Source organism: Tubulanus polymorphus, chromosome 3 (genome assembly GCF_964204645.1).
Source record: "Tubulanus polymorphus chromosome 3, tnTubPoly1.2, whole genome shotgun sequence".
NCBI classification, from domain to species: Eukaryota; Metazoa; Nemertea; class Palaeonemertea; order Tubulaniformes; family Tubulanidae; genus Tubulanus; species Tubulanus polymorphus.
The window spans coordinates 14664105-14683785 of record NC_134027.1 but is presented as its reverse complement, the minus strand read 5'-3'; the positions used below and the strand labels follow the sequence as shown (position 1 = coordinate 14683785).

Below are 19681 nucleotides of genomic sequence, written 5' to 3'. Positions count from 1 at the left end.
AGTAGTACTGACGAAGGATTCAGGCAATACCCCGTATTATTTCTAAAAACATTTAACCGGTAATTAGACAGTACTGGTGTAGCTTGTACAGGTAAAAGAGTTGTTATATTTACGTTCAGACCGAATGAAATTATTTGATACGAGACACGACTAAGTTGTGTCCGAAACAGATAAATATAGCTATGTGGTCAGTATTGGTCAAGATTTGGTCACTTGAATAGTTGTTAGATGAAAGCCCACACCATTTCTAATTATTTGACACCAAACACGACTGTGTTGCTTCTAGAATAAACAAATTACTTTAAGGTCAGTATTGGTAAAATATTGGTCAGTTAAATAGTTGTTAGATCATAGCCCGCACCGAATCTAGTAGCTCGACGCCCAAACACGATTTTATTGCTTTACTAAACATATAAATTACATATGGTGGGTTCTAGTTAGTGGTTACTGGTCAGTACTGGTCAAGCATTGGTCAGTTAAACAATTTTTAGTTTAATGTCCACATTATATCTAGTTATTTGACACCAAATAACTTAATTGTTCGCAAAACAGATAATTTACTATATAGCCAGTACTGGTGATGCATTGGTCAGTTGATAGACCAAGGTCCACGCCACGAGTTATTTGATACTAAACATTATTGTGTCGTTTCGGAAAATTTGTCTGTTGGGCAATTTGTGGTCAGCCCTGGTTCGTTCACCGAAAGACTGAATTACTAATTAATTCAACAGATCATTAATTAATGGAAATGAAGATCAGTGTTAACTAAGTCCTTAGTCTGAATAAAATGTATGTGGTATTATATGGGTGCTATGGTGCTGTACACCGAACGGTAACTTTTTATTTTCACTACTACCGTAATTGACTATGATGTTTTCAAGTGGTCTTAAGTACCGTTAATAGCCGAAAGTCGTTGATTTAGGTGAAATTTACACACAGCGCCACCCGTTGGTAGTAAAAGTCACCCGAGCAATACGGGTGTTAAATACATACGCTAGCAAACCGGCATTCTCATAATGACTCGACAAACTCGTTCCCGTGCATTTTTATCTCTGTTTCAGCACACAGCCCCTCTACCAAATCCCTAACCCCTGTTCGACCAACTTTGGTCTTTTTCCTTTGAAATATAAGCGTAATTGTAAAAGATAGGCTGCGTGGTTCACGCGAGCTCTTTATTATAGGCAGTATACGGAGCTCCGCGAACCGGCCATTCTCAGGACTGGGTGAAGTTACTGTGAATAAATGGGATTCGACCATTCAAAAGTTCAAAATGTACTTTCTTGTTTTGTAAAACAAGTTTATTTATGTTGTTATATAAAGCATTTTGTTTCAAAAATTCTTTAATAATGTTTGTTGACTTTAAAGCCATGAAGCAGTGCTTTGTAATTATATAGGTGTAATAGAGTAATTTTGACTTTGTATTGACCTACCTTTTGGTTTGTGCGCATGCGTCCATAACGATAACCACTCGGGCGCCATTTTATATTTTCATTCGTTCGAATTGATTTTCGCGAAAGGTAGAAAGTTTCTAATGTCCGATCGACAGTACCGGTAGCGCCGCTACTTAGCAATAATAAGAACTAATGTTATTGACGATGTTTTGTTAAGTGGAAAGACGCCGAGTACCAGTATATATCCGATAGGTTCGAATCCCCAATTTCTTCGGGATGATTTGATTTTAAAATAGCGATCGTTTTAATAGATTTGGTGTACCTTATTAAACTTACCCACCGTCAACACACCTGCCGGATGTGAAACAGGGGACGTCCTATTCCAACGACGCTAAAGATTTTGTGTGAATTTTATGGTACTGTAACGGCGGTATGAATTAAATTCAGCTTAGACTTAAAGTATTTTAAGGCAAACTCTAATGGGCTAACTGCACATCGTCGAAAGACTTCTCATCCATCGATACTTGATAAAAATGAAATAAAACATCTAGTTCCAATTATCTCATGTAAGCATAACATTTATTTTGAAAATCTCAACCATACATCAAAACATTTTAAAGCCTTCTATATCAAATGCAATCTTTTGCTAACATAAACAATAGACAAATGGCCATATCTCTATCATATTAATTTTATCACGAATGCTAAATATTGCGATATTAATTGAAATCGTTCAACCAACAAATGAATTTAGTTAACATAATATCATCACAAACCATTCATATCCTTGGCAAAGGACTTATAAGCTTTTAGAATATCCAAACAGGAAAACTTTAGTCTCATTTCTATGCGAGTAGAAATACATTATCATTATAACATCCATATCTTTGCATTATATATAACATCCATATCTGTGCATTATATATATGTTTATTATGTCATATCTCTTAATAATAATCAATCCAATAATTAGAATAATAATACTAATTTATTTATAAATTAATAATAAAACTATCAACTCTGCTATAATTGAGTTACACATGAGGTAAAAAAAATTATGACATAAAAACTCCTGTCAGAGTAATAGAAGTAACCCAGCTAACAAAAAAACGTTCAAAGAACGTTTTCTAAAAGTTTTTCACTAACATTTTAACGTTAATGTTGAACGTTCGTGCAACGTTTGTAGAACGTTTTTTGTAAATGTATTTTAAGGTTCACAGAACGTTTTTGATAACGTTGACTGAACGTTACTTCACAACCTCTCTGCAACCATTGAGCTTGATAAAAACGTTCCAATAACGTTCGTATGACGTTACATTATAACCATGATGTCCTCTTTCACGAGCTCGAATAAATCCCTTTCAACTAACTAATATTTGAATTATTTTACCTAACTTTTATTTTGTAACTACGTATATATATATATATGTATAATATCGAAATTATTCACTCGTAAGTTAGTTCTCCAGTGCACCAGTCGTCGTCGTTACAGCGTAGCTGGCAGCCTTTGTGATTCCTAAAATAAAAAGGAAATGATACAGAAACTTTTATTTTCATGGTTGTGTTAAGCCTTGAAGTTCATTTCATCCATACACACAGGGATTGTTATGCTTGTTATTGGAGAACAACAGTTAGGTCATTTCATTGATATAAAACCCGACGAAAAGGTATCTAACGTGGGTTCCTACATAAAAGATTGTTTCAAAAACATTCTATCGGTATTTTTCCATATATTGAAAGTATCAAAATTTGTGGGTTGAATAACGTACCTCAGTAAATAAACGATTTTTAAATCCCTAAAACACGCCGCTTAAAGCTGATTGATGAACAATGGCGATCACTTCCTGCTTTGATAGGTCACGGTATCCATCGGTTTCGAATCCCATATTTTTCTTTACTCCCGAAAGTTTGAATCTTGCTTTCAAATGGTATTAAAATGTAGGAATCCACGTCGGGATTTGCTTAAAACGGACTATATTGATGATATCTGACTTAACTAATAATTTGCTGCAGGCTCTTGGATGATAACGTTTAGAAAAACCTTCAGAAAACGTTATCGCCTGAACGTTACATTATAAACTATCACACAACTTTCACGAACGTTTCCGAATGTTGTATGAACGATGTGTGCTACTTTAAGTCTAAGCTGAATTTAATTCATACCGCCGTTACAGTACCATAAAATTCACACAAAATCTTTAGCGTCGTTGGAATAGGACGTCCCCTGTTTCACATCCGGCAGGTGTGTTGACGGTGGGTAAGTTTAATAAGGTACACCAAATCTATTAAAACGATCGCTATTTTAAAATCAAATCATCCCGAAGAAATTGGGGATTCGAACCTATCGGATATATACTGGTACTCGGCGTCTTTCCACTTAACAAAACATCGTCAATAACATTAGTTCTTATTATTGCTAAGTAGCGGCGCTACCGGTACTGTCGATCGGACATTAGAAACTTTCTACCTTTCGCGAAAATCAATTCGAACGAATGAAAATATAAAATGGCGCCCGAGTGGTTATCGTTATGGACGCATGCGCACAAACCAAAAGGTAGGTCAATACAAAGTCAAAATTACTCTATTACACCTATATAATTACAAAGCACTGCTTCATGGCTTTAAAGTCAACAAACATTATTAAAGAATTTTTGAAACAAAATGCTTTATATAACAACATAAATAAACTTGTTTTACAAAACAAGAAAGTACATTTTGAACTTTTGAATGGTCGAATCCCATTTATTCACAGTAACTTCACCCAGTCCTGAGAATGGCCGGTTCGCGGAGCTCCGTATACTGCCTATAATAAAGAGCTCGCGTGAACCACGCAGCCTATCTTTTACAATTACGCTTATATTTCAAAGGAAAAAGACCAAAGTTGGTCGAACAGGGGTTAGGGATTTGGTAGAGGGGCTGTGTGCTGAAACAGAGATAAAAATGCACGGGAACGAGTTTGTCGAGTCATTATGAGAATGCCGGTTTGCTAGCGTATGTATTTAACACCCGTATTGCTCGGGTGACTTTTACTACCAACGGGTGGCGCTGTGTGTAAATTTCACCTAAATCAACGACTTTCGGCTATTAACGGTACTTAAGACCACTTGAAAACATCATAGTCAATTACGGTAGTAGTGAAAATAAAAAGTTACCGTTCGGTGTACAGCACCATAGCACCCATATAATACCACATACATTTTATTCAGACTAAGGACTTAGTTAACACTGATCTTCATTTCCATTAATTAATGATCTGTTGAATTAATTAGTAATTCAGTCTTTCGGTGAACGAACCAGGGCTGACCACAAATTGCCCAACAGATAAATTTTCCGAAACGACACAATAATGTTTAGTATCAAATAACTCGTGGCGTGGACCTTGGTCTATCAACTGACCAATGCATCACCAGTACTGGCTATATAGTAAATTATCTGTTTTGCGAACAATTAAGTTATTTGGTGTCAAATAACTAGATATAATGTGGACATTAAACTAAAAATTGTTTAACTGACCAATGCTTGACCAGTACTGACCAGTAACCACTAACTAGAACCCACCATATGTAATTTATATGTTTAGTAAAGCAATAAAATCGTGTTTGGGCGTCGAGCTACTAGATTCGGTGCGGGCTATGATCTAACAACTATTTAACTGACCAATATTTTACCAATACTGACCTTAAAGTAATTTGTTTATTCTAGAAGCAACACAGTCGTGTTTGGTGTCAAATAATTAGAAATGGTGTGGGCTTTCATCTAACAACTATTCAAGTGACCAAATCTTGACCAATACTGACCACATAGCTATATTTATCTGTTTCGGACACAACTTAGTCGTGTCTCGTATCAAATAATTTCATTCGGTCTGAACGTAAATATAACAACTCTTTTACCTGTACAAGCTACACCAGTACTGTCTAATTACCGGTTAAATGTTTTTAGAAATAATACGGGGTATTGCCTGAATCCTTCGTCAGTACTACTCTTATTAAATGTGTCGTTTTAAAAGTCTTGTCCAATTTTTATTGTAGGAAGCGAGCTAACTTTGAAATTTCCCACCAAATGCAAAAGATTTCCACATCGGGTTTTGAACGAACAACGTTTCGATTTGTAATTGTAACGTGCGCATTTTAGCTTGTAACGTGCACATTTCACTAGTGTGAACGTGCGTATCGGTACCATTATGCGAAACTTGTCAAACTTTTGCGTTCAAGACGTTTAAACTGAACACTAAAGGAGATATCATATCATATCATATCATATCATATATATGAATAATGAATAGATGGAAGATAATGTAGTAGTTTTGAATGTTTCGTAACTGCTGTCCACTGACCGCAGATCATCAAAGTTAATCGCCTCATATGAAATATATATTCGTTATAAGGGATGTAGTAGTTCAGTGAGAATTCAAACTTATGGGTAATTTTAAGTGATCACAACGCTGACCAATAGAGAAAGCTGTATCACAACAAAAGTGCGACTTACGTATCTTATTGAAACATTGTAAAATACCGGAGAGTAAATGGGAGAACCCTGAATTCGAAACAATTCCACACTCGGATCGTTTACTTTGAAAACACAATCTGCAATTTGTGGACATCCATTATTTCTGCACCAAAAGCATGAAGTATATTATCTTTGCTCGTAAAAATTTGAAATTTTGAGGAAGATTTTTGGCCTCGTTAACCTGTGAACACGTCCTTCATATATTTTCTAAGACCGATCTTGATATAATGCTGAGAGTTTAGAGAAAATTATGGTAGGATGTAAACTTAGGCCGCTTCGTATTCGTGGAAGGTTGCTAATTATTGATCTTATACACAATAATCATAAGTACGTAACACGAGACTCCATAGAATATCGTTTTTCAATCATACGTACACAAATTATTGCGATATAAAGATAAATGGTACTTTAATATACTTTTTACTTCTTATACTGAATATTTCTTTAGTAGTATTAATAAAGAGTGGATCAGCAGGCTACCTGAGCCCATTCCACGATTTGAGGTCAGTTGCCAAAAGTTAGTAAGTTTACATACCAGTGGATAGTTAACATTTAAAATGACAATTAAAACTTCATTGCTAAAAATAACTTTGTATTCGTAGAATAGTCACACTCAAATGCGGAGAATTGATAATACCATAATACGATACGAAAATTCACTGTGTACAAATTCAAAAAGATGATCTCTAGTGAACGATCGAACGTTGTGTCGTTATTTTCTAATGATAAAACTTGGTTTGAGATTTGAAATGTGTACATATTGAATCTTTTTCATATTAACAGTGTATTTGGTCATGTATCATATTGTATAATGGTTAATTTAAACTAACTGGTTTTAGAGTTGTATCCTTAAATCCTGTAATAGAGGATGCAATCTTTTTGCGACAAACAGTACAAATAGCTAGAAAAAGCAACGATAGTGCATTGGTAAACTTAAAGCAAGCGTACATTGGTTGTTTAGGTTTTTCGTTGGGAAAATTAATGTTTAATCATTATTGAAATATCCGAGGCGAGCTTTTCCAGGAATTTACAAAGTTGAGCTTCACACAAGGATTTTTTTTGTAGTCCGATATCCGTGATTACCTCTGGCTTGGAGAGATACAATCTAAAACCAACCGTCGAGTCAAATATTTTACCACAATTTTCTATGATTAGTAAAAAGATTAAGTAATAGACATAGGCATGCAAACAGTAATATCTGAAGTCCACTCCATTTCAAACTCATTCATCTTTACACAAACTCCAACTTGTTGAACAGTTCAAAATCGCGTGGCTTGAATTATTACGATAACTAAAATCAGTGACCACGATACTTGCTCATCTACACTGGCTTCCAATTTAACAAAGGATTGAATTTGAGTGTTTGATGTTGTAACAATAGGCCTACCATACTGAATTACGGATTCACTTTCTACTTTTTGATTGAACATTTATATCACATATTGGGTCATTTCATTTTTACCAGTATAGGCCTAATTGGAAGAACCTATCCGTATATCATGTTTAATTTTATCCCAGCTAACAAAAAAACGTTCAAAGAACGTTTTCTAAAAGTTTTTCACTAACGTTTTAACGTTAATGTTGAACGTTCGTGCAACGTTTGTAGAACGTTTTTTTGGAAATGTATTTTAAGGTTCACAGAACGTTTTTGATAACGTTGACTGAACGTTACTTCACAACCTCTCTGCAACCATTGAGCTTGATAAAAACGTTCCAATAACGTTCGTATGACGTTACATTATAACCATGATGTCCTCTTTCACGAGCTCGAATAAATCCCTTTCAACTAACTAATATTTGAATTATTTTACCTAACTTTTATTTTGTAACTACGTATATATACATGTATAATATCGAAATTATTCACTCGTAAGTTAGTTCTCCAGTGCACCAGTAGTCGTCGTTACAGCGTAGCTGGCAGCCTTTGTGATTCCTAAAATAAAAAGGAAATGATACAGAAACTTTTATTTTCATGGTTGTGTTAAGCCTTGAAGTTCATTTCATCCATACATACAGGGATTGTTATGCTTGTTATTGGAGAACAACAGTTAGGTCATTTCATTGATATAAAACCCGACGAAAAGGTCTCTAACGTGGGTTTCTACATAAAAGATTGTTTCAAAAACATTCTATCGGTATTTTTCCATATATTGAAAGTATCAAAATTTGTGGATTGAATAACGTACCTTAGTAAATAAACGATTTTTAAATCCCTTAAACACGCCGCTTAAAGCTGATTGATGAACAATGGCGAACACTTCCTGCTTTGATATGTCACGATATCCATCGGTTTCGAATCCCATATTTTTCTTTACTACCGAAAGTTTGAATCTTGCTTTCAAATGGTATTAAAATGTAGGAATCCACGTCGGGATTTGCTTAAAACGGACTATATTGATGATATCTGACTAATAATTTGCTGCAGGCTCTTGGATGATAACGTTTAGAAAAACCTTCAGAAAACGTTATCGCCTGAACGTTACATTATAAACTATCACACAACTTTCACGATCGTTTCCGAATGTTGTATGAACGTTGTGTGCTAGCTGGGATATAATCTGACTTTTGAGATGTCATTCAATCAATGCATTCATATGCGGTCGTCGCTTTCAAAAGCCACCACGGACTGACTCCTTAGCGATACCTTGGCGGACGATCCCACACGTTTCTTGCTCCAGCCCTAGAATGCTCAATTATAAGGCGCTTTTACGAAATTGAATCTGATTCGGTTTAGCTAAATCCGATTCGATGTTGGAAAACGTAAGGATTAGTAAATCGAATCGTTTTTCGTAAATGAGTCGAATCAATTTATCAATCTAAAGGTCGCGATTCGAAAGAAAATGGGCGTCAATGGTGACCGAATTATTGATAGATGATGGTCTGCAATAGATGTCTTTAGCCCGCGGTCGAAGAGGACGCCATGTTGGATTTCACTGACTAAATCGCCACTAACTTGCTCGCCGAGCAAGTTAGTCGATTTAATAAATCCATTTACTAAACCGCGTCCATAAACGAGTTGATTTACCAAATCGGATTCACTAAACCGCGTGCCGTAAACGTGAAACTTAAATCGATTTACAAAGATTCAGTTTCGTAAAAGCGCCTATAGACGTCATGAACACCCGATTTGAATTCAAATTCAAAAGACTCCTAAAAACGCACCTGTTTACTCGATTACTGTAAAGCGCCTTTGAGCATTTATATGCAAGAATCAGTGAAATTGGCGCTTTATCAGTTGTATTCATCATTCAAACCATTATTCTCCTTATCCTATGAATTTGGAGACCCATCCTCGCATGGGAATGAATATAATGTGATTTCAATTAAAGATGACACATGGCCTCATATCATTACGTTATGTTTTTTAACGGGTGGGCGAGATTATATTCTTATGTTTTTGTTTCTCTGAATGTCGCTATTTAAGAGTTCAATAATAATTTCAGTCAACCAAACAAAGGATTTTTCTGTATGTTTCGTGTCCTGTTTTTCCATAACCCTAGGACTGCATTTTAGGTATTTTTCGTGGATGACCGAACGCTGCTGTCCCTTTCTAGTAATTTGATGATATCTGTCGAAATCTAAATTTTAAAAAGGAATCAGGCATATCTCCTTGTTTGACTAAGTAAGAACTCAACTTTAAGGGACACTCCCTTAAAGGCGCCAAAGTAAAATCATGTGTCGAGTGGAGATGATATTGTGTCAGAATTTCTTCAAAAGCGGAGAAAATTGAATATTTTGATAATAATGATTTCACATGCATGTTTGAATCCGTTATAACTGGAGCAATTTTCATAAAAACATATCTATGGAATCAACGAAATGTAATTAAGAAGAATACTATGTTTAAGATGTTATCAAAGGCATTTGAAAAAAGTTTTCTGATTTCGTCAACTGTGAAACTAGTGTCAACCAGATGTGTTCCCATTCAACGAACCGACTGCGAGCCGAGTCGATGTGAGATGTGACCTACACTGAAAATCTCAAGCGCTACCACTGGTTTTTAGGTGCTTCTGAATGTCGGCCGTTAAAAAACTAAACAATTGCCATTTGGAAAGGGCCTAGTTAGAGAAAATGCTAGATGTGTATATTGTGTGATATTTCATGTGCGTTTGGAATTTAACCTTGTTTGTAACGAAACACACATGTTCTTTTCTATTTTAGAAGAGCGCATGATAATGCAATAAAGAACTGACAATGAAAAAGGGGTAACAGGTGACTGATATCACACCGAATTTCAATTCCTATGAACACTTTTCATATAGTGAATTCTGTACAAGAGTCTAAAAAAACTTGAAATATTAACGAAACAGTTTTTTGACGGACAAATCGTTACCATCGAATTTTCAAAACTTTTTTAATGCCTTGGTGACCACTGGTCTAGTACGCGGTTTTCTGAAACAAAAGTGGCCAAGTTTAAAGAACGACAAATTATTACAAATATTAGGAGCCTAATGCGTTTAATGATTTAATTAATTGGCATCGCGCTGATTGGTTGAAAGACGGTTGTTAGTCATCTTGCCTGTGATTTAATTGTTTTTTTAAGCATCGATTGACCATAGATTTAATCTTATCATAACTAATTTGCAGGTGGTTCTCGCAAACATTTTCTATTCGTTTTCAAACGCAGTACTGTTCAGATGATTCGCGTCAAGCTTTGAGTCAAGTAGTAAAAAAGTTTATGTATTAGCATTACTATGCAGTCAAAATTACGCACTGCGGCAAGTGAGGTGCTGTGATCCAGATGTGAAACCTATTTAGGAGTAATATATTTCCATCATGTCAACGCCATTCAGAAACAGTAGCAAAACATACTGCTGGTCTCTAGAAATAACAATACGACGACAACCACTTTCGAATTCGACGATATTCGAGAAGTTTCACTTGGGCAGTGGTGGTCAGTGATGGTCAATTTATGAATTCTAATGGGGAATGCTTTCTAGTTTCACACCAAATGCGGTACCGGTATATCTTTCTTACATTCGAGAAGTTTCAATTGGTCAGTGGTGGTCAGTGATGGTCAATTCATGAAATTTCAATGGCGAATCCTTTCTAGTTTGACACCATAACGCGGTATATCGTTCTCATATTCGAGAAGTTTGAATTGGTCAGTGGTGGTCAGTGATGGTCAATTTATGAATTCTCAATATCTATGGCGAATCCTTTCTAGTTTGACACCATAACGCGGTATATCGAACTCATATTCGAGAAGTTTGAATTGGTCAGTGGTGGTCAGTGATGGTCAATTTATGAATTTGCAATGATGATACCTCGGTAGTTTGAAAACAAACATGACTTGATAAATTTCCGAAATTCGCAGTCAGATGTTCAGACTCGGGAATATCTCAATTGGTCAGTTTCTGACCATCATGGTGTCACCATTGTGGTCTATAGCTCAAATGAAACACGTGGGACCGACGAAAGGGCCCAAAAGCGTAAGTCATTTCCTGAGTGATGTGATCCAAAAATGCCCTAACTGGAAAAGGCAGTCTTTCAATTGGACGAAACCAAATCGGACAGAACAATTAAAATTTGGGAAGGCCACAGACAGTGGTCTTTCTACGAAGCCCACGCGGTAGGCCTATACTTTGAACGTATCATTATGAAATCTTTTTTTAAACCACCATGTACCACATTAAGTAATAAGCATCGTTGTAAGCACTTGAAACACCCATTAACCACTTGAAACTGTCAGATCAAACATCATACCGCATCCCCGCAAAGAGGGGTAGTTCAGCAAACCGGAGCTTTCATTTGCCTATCTAGACTACCCCGCCAGTACGGGTAGCCGAGCAAACCGGAAAACTCATAATGGGAGCTAATTATTCCATCAGGGATAGTGTACTATAGTCATGTTATCAAAATGTTCCTTATTAGTTCCGCTGCATCGCTAAAACCCCTGATTCAGGGGTCGCGTTAGCGATATACCACGACACTAAGGTTCTCAGTGAAACAGTAACCTGTGATTTGGCGATTCTCGGAGCCATCCTTCTTGATGACGTCACTAACATATCTTATTCCCAGTCAGCAGAGACAAGTTCTAATATCATAGAGTGCATCGCTGGAGGCATTATGAGTTTTCCGGTTTGCTCGGCTACCCGTACTGGCGGGGTAGTCTAGAGAGGCCAATGAAAACTCCGGTTTGCTGAACCACCCCTCTTTGCGGGGATGCGGTATGATGTTTGATCTGACAGTTTCAAGTGGTTAATGGCTGTTTCAAGTGCTTACAACGATGCTTATTACTTCGTGGTACATGGTGGTTTAAAAAAAGATTTCATAATAATACGCTCACCGCGTGGGCTTCGTAGAAAGACCACTACCTGTGACCTTCCCAAATTTTAATTGTCCTGTCCGATTTGGTTTCATCTAATTGAGAGACTGCCTTTTCCAGTTAGGGCATTTTTGGATCACGTCACTCCAGGAAATGACTTAACGCTTTTGGGCCCCTTCGTCGGTTCCACATGTTTCATTTGAGCTATAGACCACAATGGTGACACCATGATGGTCAGTAACTGACCAATTGAGATATCCCCGAGTCTGAACACTTGACTTCGAATTTCGGAAATTTATCATGTAATGTTTGTTTTCAAACTACTAAGGAATCATCATTGCAAATTCATCACTGACCATCACTGACCACCAATGACCAATTCAAACTTCTCGAATATGAAAACGATATACCGCGTTATGGTGTCAAACTAGAAAGGATTCGCCATTGAAAATTAATCAATTGACCATCACTGACCAATTGAAACTTCTTGAAAGAACGATATACCGGTACCGCATTTGATGTGAAACTAGAAAGGATTCGCCATTGAAAATTAATCAATTGACCATCACTGACCACCACTGACCAATTGAAACTTCTTGAAAGAACGATATACCGGTACCGCATTTGATGTGAAACTAGAAAGGATTCGCCATTGAAAATTCATAAATTGACCATCACTGACCACCACTGACCAATTGAAACTTCTTGAAAGAACGATATACCGGTACCGCATTTGATGTGAAACTAGAAAGGATTCGCCATTGAAAATTCATAAATTGACCATCACTGACCACCACTGACCAATTGCAACTTCTTGAAAGAACGATATACCGGTACCGCATTTGGTGTGAAACTAGAAAGGATTCGCCATTAAAATTCATAAATTGACCATCACTGACCACCACTGCCAACGTGAAACTTCTAAAATATCGTGGTCGAATTCGAAAGTGCTTGTCGTCGTATTGCTATTTCTAGAAACCAGCAGAAAGTTTTGCTACTGTTTTTGAATGGCGTTGACATGATGGAAATTTATTACCCATAAATGGGTTACACATCTGGATCACAGCACCTCACTTGCCGCAGTGCGTTATTTTAACTGCATAGTAATGCTAATACATAAACTTTTTTACTACTTGACTCGAATCATCTGAACAGTACTGCGTTTGAAAACTCAACGAATAGAAAATGTTTGCGGGAAGCGCCTACAAATAAGTTGTAATAAGATTAATTAATCGATGCATGAATGTTCTCAATTAAATTCATCGCCGAATAAAACAAGCCTTTGTAGCTGTAATAACAATGAAATCGTTATTTTGTGGATCATAACTTTATTACGGCGTAATGTCCGCCAAAACCAAACTTATTTTCTAAACACAGAGGGCACCACTCTATGGAAACAAAACAATATCTTCGTTCGGAACACTCCCCTCTGGAAATTAAGGGTTTAATTTTCACACATAAACTTCTAAAAGATATACATAATTGTACTGAATGTTATGATACTACCTAAGAAATACGATCAATTACTAAAATTACTTCGTACACTGTAGAATAGTTAAATGCTAAAACAATTTAACGTGTATGTAGAAGCATACAGCTACGCAGCCTCACTAGCCTCAAGTAAATATAGTCTCTGTAAGGGACGTCGGATGAAACCCCTTGCCGTCTTCAGGGTAACACTTCTAACAAGACCATCACGACCCATGTGGGTTTCATGAATTCTTCCCATCTGCCAATTCGGTCGTTTGACACCATCTTCAGATACGAGAACTACGTCACCGATTCTTACATTTTCTTTCTTCTCAAACCACTTCTTAAGAGGTAATAATTCCACGAGATATTCTCTCGTCCACCTTTTCCAATACTGTTTAGCCAATCGCTGTTGGTAACACCAACGCTTGCCAAAATTGGCCTTTGACGTATCAGAATCGACATCTGGAAGAAACTGTGGTTTTCTTCCAATCATACAATCGCCAGGAGACAATGGTTCAGGGTCATTCTTATCATTAGAGACTACTGCAAGTGGTCTCGAGTTGATCTGAGACTCGACGTCAGTGAGAATTGTCGAAAGTTCCGTAAAAGTTAGTTTGGCTTTTCCAAGTACAACTTTCAGAGCAGTCTTCACACTTCTCACCAGTCTTTCGTAAAAACCACCCTTCCAAGGTCCTCTCTCGGTAATGAATTTCCATTCAATTCCATCAGCTTTCACTTTGTTGACTACAGTGTCTCTCCATTTCTTCTGGTCATACAGTCTAATCATCACCTTGGCTGATTTCTTAAAAGTCTTTGCGTTATCTGAATACATAATTGCTGGTTTCCCTCTTCTATTCATCATTCGTCGAAAAGACATCAGGAAATCTTCAGCATTCATACTGTAAGTTAACTCTAAATGAATTCCTCTGGTAATCATACATGTAAACAGTGCAATGTATGACTTAATTTCAGACCCATTTTCTTTAATAAGTAGAGGTCCAGCGAAATCTACGCCAACGCTGCTGAAAGCTGGTGCCATAACAACCCTTTCAGGAGGTAGCTCGCCCATCTTCTGAGTTAACTGCTTTGGTTCTTTACACTTGCAATGAAACTGAATTCTCTTTACTTCATTTCTGCCATGTACAAGCCAGTATTTGTCTCGCAAACTAGCTAGCGTTTGCTCGTTACCAGGATGTCCGTTGATGCGATGATAATACTTCACCAACAGATCAGATACCAAACATTTTGGTGGTAGGATCATGGGATTCTTCTTGAATCTCGATACTTTAGCGTGATACAGGCGACCGCCGACACGTAAGACCATGCTTTTAGCATCCCAAATGGGGTCAAGTTGTTTCAACTTACTGTCTTTGGGTAATGGTCTTCCTGCCTTCAAACAGTTAATTTCAGTACGATACGATTGATACTGTGCCCACTGCACCCAATACAACTCTTCTTCTCTTTGCTCCACAAGAACTAGAGGATGCATGCTCCCCTCATTCCGGGAAACCCCTTTAAAACATTTTCTGAGTAATGTTGACACAGCTATAAGCTTACCCCATGAGCTGTATCGGCTTAACAGATTCAGATGAAAACTACTGGTGGTGTCTTCTTCACCTTGAAATAGGTTGACTTCTACTTGAAATTTTTTCTTCAAGTATTTCTTTGCTTCAACAGTCTTATCGCCACCTTTTACAGGCCATTGACTCTCGTCACTTCTCAGGAATTCAGGCCCCTGCCACCATAAATTTGACTCAACCAGTTGATCTCCATGGCAACCTCGGGAACAGAGGTCAGCCGGGTTAAGTTTTCCTGGCAGATGTCCCTAATGACATGTCGGAACGAGCTTTTGAATTTCATCAACTCTGTTGGCGACAAAGACTTGCCATACATGTGCTGGCTTCGATAACCAATCTAGTGCAATACGGGAATCAGTCCAACAATGTACTGAGGAAACTGACAAGTTGATTACTTTCTCTGCGTATCTTATGAGCCTAGCAACAAGAAGGCTAGCCATCAATTCTAATTCTGCAAGAGTCCCTCTGTGTTTTAACGGCGCCACACGAGTTTTCGAGGCTAACAATACGCAACGAACTCCAGTACCATCTTCAATCCGCAAGTACACTACAGCACCGTATGCTGCCTCACTAGCATCTCCAAATCCACGTAAGCCGTACTTGGGATCCTGAATTTCATCTGTCAAATAGCACCTCGGGATGTTTAGCTGGTCAATTGCTGAAACTCCATTTTTCCATTTCTCCCATTCTGCGACAAGCTCTTCTGATAGTTCATCATCCCATGAGTCGACGTCACTCCAAGCTCTTTGAAATACCAACTTGGCTTTCAAAATGAGCGGTGACAACAGGCCCATCGGGTCGAACAAGCGCTGCAATTCACTAAGAACAATTCTTCTAGTGATTACTTCAGTTTCTCGAGGATGATACTTAAATCGAAATACGTCTTCCTTGGGTATATACATTATTCCCAATGTCTTTGTAACGACTTCTCCATCCGATAGATCCATATGGTACTCGGCCAGGTCTTCGCAGTCGAGACCACTCAAACTTTCCGGGTGACTTGACAAAAACTTTCTTAGAGGAAATCCGCCCTTTTCTAAAACGAACTTCATGTCATTCGCTAACCTTGAAACACCATTCGAGTTTGTTTCTCCAGAAAGAACATCATCAACAAAAAGGTTTTCTTCGAGCTGTTGACAGGCAGCAGGGTAATCATCTTTATTTGATTTCACGTGTTCGAGTATGGTTTTAATACATGTATATGGAGAACACTTCAATCCGAATACCACTCTGTTCATTCTGTAGATCTTTACCTTTTGGTCGTCTGACTCTCGCCATAAGAATCTTTGGGAATCTCTATCCACTTCATTCATCGATATCATGTGAAACATTTTTTCAACATCCGCAACCAAAGAAACCTTGTGCCGTCGAAACCGAAGTAATACAGCAAGTGTATCAGGTTGTAAGGAAGGGCCGCACAACAAGGTGTCATTTAATGACCTTCCATCAGGACCCTTTGCTGCGCCATCAAAAACGATACGAATCTTTTTGTGGTGCTGTCCTTGAAGACCGGATGATGGGGCAAATACCACACCATTCGATCATCAGGTTCTGAATCTTCAACAACCTCTTCAGCTCGGCCTGAATCAATCAGTTCCCTTATCTGTGCCTTGTATTGAAAAGAAAGTGTTTCATCTCTCTTGAACCTTCTTTCGAGAGATTCTAAACGGTGAAATGCCTTATTATAGTTAGACTTTAGTTTCACGTTGATAAAATCAGGATGCTTCAGGAGACCAGTTTCGTATCTACCTTCATGAAAGTTAGTCTTTTCGAAATATTGTTTTTCTGCTTCTTCGTCTAAAGGACTCTTTCTCGACACTTCCTTTTCAGGCAGAATACCAAGGGAATCCAATTCCCAGAATTTCAATACTGTTCTGGAGAGATCTTCATCATCATCTTTCACTGAGTTACACATCATAACAGAATTACTACCATTCTTGGATGAAGCCTTATGTTGACTGACATAAGAACCAAACAACACCCATCCAATATGAGAACTCAGAGCTACAGGAGTGCCTTGTCCACCTCGTCTATATTCATCTAATAATATATCAATGCAAGCTTCGACACCTAGCATAACATCGACTTCACACTCTTCAGTACGAGGATACTTCTCAGCCAACTTCAGTTTATTTAGATGTGACAGCTTGTCAACTTCTATAAAGGCGGGACTTAAATCGGCACTCGGTTTCTCCAAAACGTATGCTTCAATTTCAAATTCTTCACCACGCCAATCTCGAAGTTTCATTTTCGGACTTTTTATTATCATTGTGGGATTCTCTCCTCACCTTTTCAGTATTAACGTTCATGGCACCTCCACCTGCTAGTGTGAATTCTCCCTTCGCCTTTACACCACGAAGTCCCAATTTTCTAGACATTGATTTGCTGATGAAATTCACACTGCTACCAGTATCAAACAGTACACGACCTTCAGCGATGGCTGACCGTGACTCCAAAGTCACAATTCCTGTTTGCATCAATACTTGTTTAGGCTGCTTCAAAGCTTTTACCAAGCTACTTCCAGCTTGGACGTTTTCTGTCTCAGTCTTCGGCTGTTCGATAGGAGCTCCATTCTCGCCACAAGTTGGCTTAATTGGTTTTCTCACTTTGGTAGCGTGTAGTAAGTCATGGTGTGAACCATGACACATTGAACATCCAGGGCTCCGACAGCTACTACAGAAATGTTTCCCCAATAAACACTTGAAACAATATCTAGAAAGCTGGACTTTCTTTAAGCGATCCGGAATTGGCATCTTGTGTACCTTTGTACAATTAGGTGCCTTGTGGCTTGCGTCACCACAGAACACACACTTGAATACAGACATCTCCTTAGCTCCAAGTCGCAGGGCCTGCCCAGAAGGCCTAAAGCGCTTTGGTTTGGCTCCACCCGATTGAACAGGAACTGCATCGGGTTTTCCAGAATCAGACCTTCGAGCGACCTGCTAAGCTTCTTTGAGCTTTTCCAAAAGATCCTCGAACTTCATTGGCATCTTATGACCATGCTGCCTCTTCAGTGTTTCAGCATCCCAACGTCTTATAAGAGACTTAGGAATCTTTGGTCTCACTAAGGATGTCAAAATCCAGCTACTGTTCTGAAGACTAGTTGGATCCTCAGTTTTTCGGATAAGATAGTTCCACGATGACAGCAGCGATGTATAGAGCTGATCTAGTTCTTTTACCGACGGGTTGTGTGCAGCTGGGACACAAGCTATGTCTTGGATTACCTTTTGAATCCTGGCTGTGACATCACCATATTTAGATTCTAGTGCTGCTACCACGTCATCAAATGTAGGACTCTTCAAAGCAAGCGCCAACTTTCTGGGTTCTCCATCCAGAAGAGAAAGAATACAGTGTGTTTTCTCGACTGGAGTATAACCGGGCTTCGTCACTTCTTCACTAACTAACTCGAGCCAAGTTTCAAACATGGAAATATCTCCCTTGAATTGCGGAATAGTCACTTCTCGCTTCTTTATTGCAATTGTTGTAAGAAGTCTGGTGAGTTGTTCTTCTGTAATTCCACCTCCAGCAGCACTACCTGGATTGCTGACATTATCTGAAACTAAGTCTCTAGGCGGTTGTTGTAATTTAATCTCCAGACACTCAACTCGTGATTTGTGTGTAATATACTCATCAATGTACTTAGCTTCGTTCTCCTCTTCTTGATCTCTCTGATCAGAGCTCATTCCTTCAAGTCGATTGTCATTCTCATTATGATAGTCTATCGACTCTTGAACTTCCGATAGGGCTTCATGTAGCCTTTCTAGATCAATCAGACTATTTGCAGCTGTTCTTAATGCAAACCTCATACCGTCATAGTCAGACACTTCATCACTCAAAACTTCTTCAGCCTTTTCAACATGTCGACAGACCTGCTTGGAAGCTTTAGTGAATTTTGTACGCTGTTTGCGTCTTTGTTCTAACAAATCAAAAAGAGCCGCCATTTTGAAATTTAATTGAAAAACTATTATACAGTGTACTACTACTGGTATGAACCTCTAAATCGAGTAATAATTCCAAACCAATGGAGAATAGAGTATTTGAGACCTAAGTGAATTTACTCAAATTTACCTACTTCTTAACTTCAATCAATATTAAATGTACTTAAATTCACAAACCCAAATGTAGCTAATTAATATCATTAAATATGCAAATGAATACAACCACTTCAATTATCATTTCAGTCTTTGATGAAAATGTAAGATGAACTGTTAAATTCAACCAAAAGAAATATGAATACAAGTACAATTAACACAGACAATAATTCTCCACAGAATCAATACCACTTAATTTCAGTAGTTATACAATATGCACACTGTACTTATACTTACTCACACCTTAATCGATTTATGACAAGTTTGTGCTTAAGTTTAAGTTTAAATGAAAGCTGAACACTGAAAGTAATTGACCCTTTCAACCATTTAACTTAAATTTCTAAAACAGCACTTCACTCACACTTGAATTAT

General features: G+C 37.8%; 2 protein-coding genes across 2 annotated transcripts; both read right to left on the bottom strand.

The window, feature by feature from the left end:
• Positions 1-13765: 13765 nt before the first annotated feature.
• LOC141902114 (uncharacterized) lies at positions 13766-16549 on the bottom strand. Its single transcript, XM_074789754.1, has 2 exons — positions 15614-16549; positions 13766-15466 (listed from the first exon to the last, which is right to left on the bottom strand). Exons 1-2 carry the CDS (start codon positions 16547-16549, stop codon positions 13766-13768), a joined length of 2637 nt encoding a protein of 878 aa, XP_074645855.1.
• Positions 16550-16650: 101 nt separating this feature from the next.
• On the bottom strand, positions 16651-17971 carry LOC141902113 (uncharacterized). The gene is made up of 2 exons (XM_074789753.1): positions 17507-17971; positions 16651-17409 (listed from the first exon to the last, which is right to left on the bottom strand). Exons 1-2 carry the CDS (start codon positions 17969-17971, stop codon positions 16651-16653), a joined length of 1224 nt encoding a protein of 407 aa, XP_074645854.1.
• Positions 17972-19681: the final 1710 nt, after the last annotated feature.

Excerpts from the sequence above, each read along its gene's own strand:
- LOC141902113 (XM_074789753.1), bottom strand. The coding sequence starts at position 17,971 with ATGCCAATTCCGGATCGCTTAAAGAAAGTCCAGCTTTCTAGATATTGT. Across the intron at positions 17,410-17,506 it reads TGAACGTTAATACTGAAAAG|AAACCGAGTGCCGATTTAAG; the intron begins GTGAGGAGAGAA and ends TACGTTTTGGAG.
- LOC141902114 (XM_074789754.1), bottom strand. The coding sequence starts at position 16,549 with ATGTTTCACATGATATCGATGAATGAAGTGGATAGAGATTCCCAAAGA. Across the intron at positions 15,467-15,613 it reads TCATAAGATACGCAGAGAAA|GGACATCTGCCAGGAAAACT; the intron begins GTAATCAACTTG and ends ACATGTCATTAG.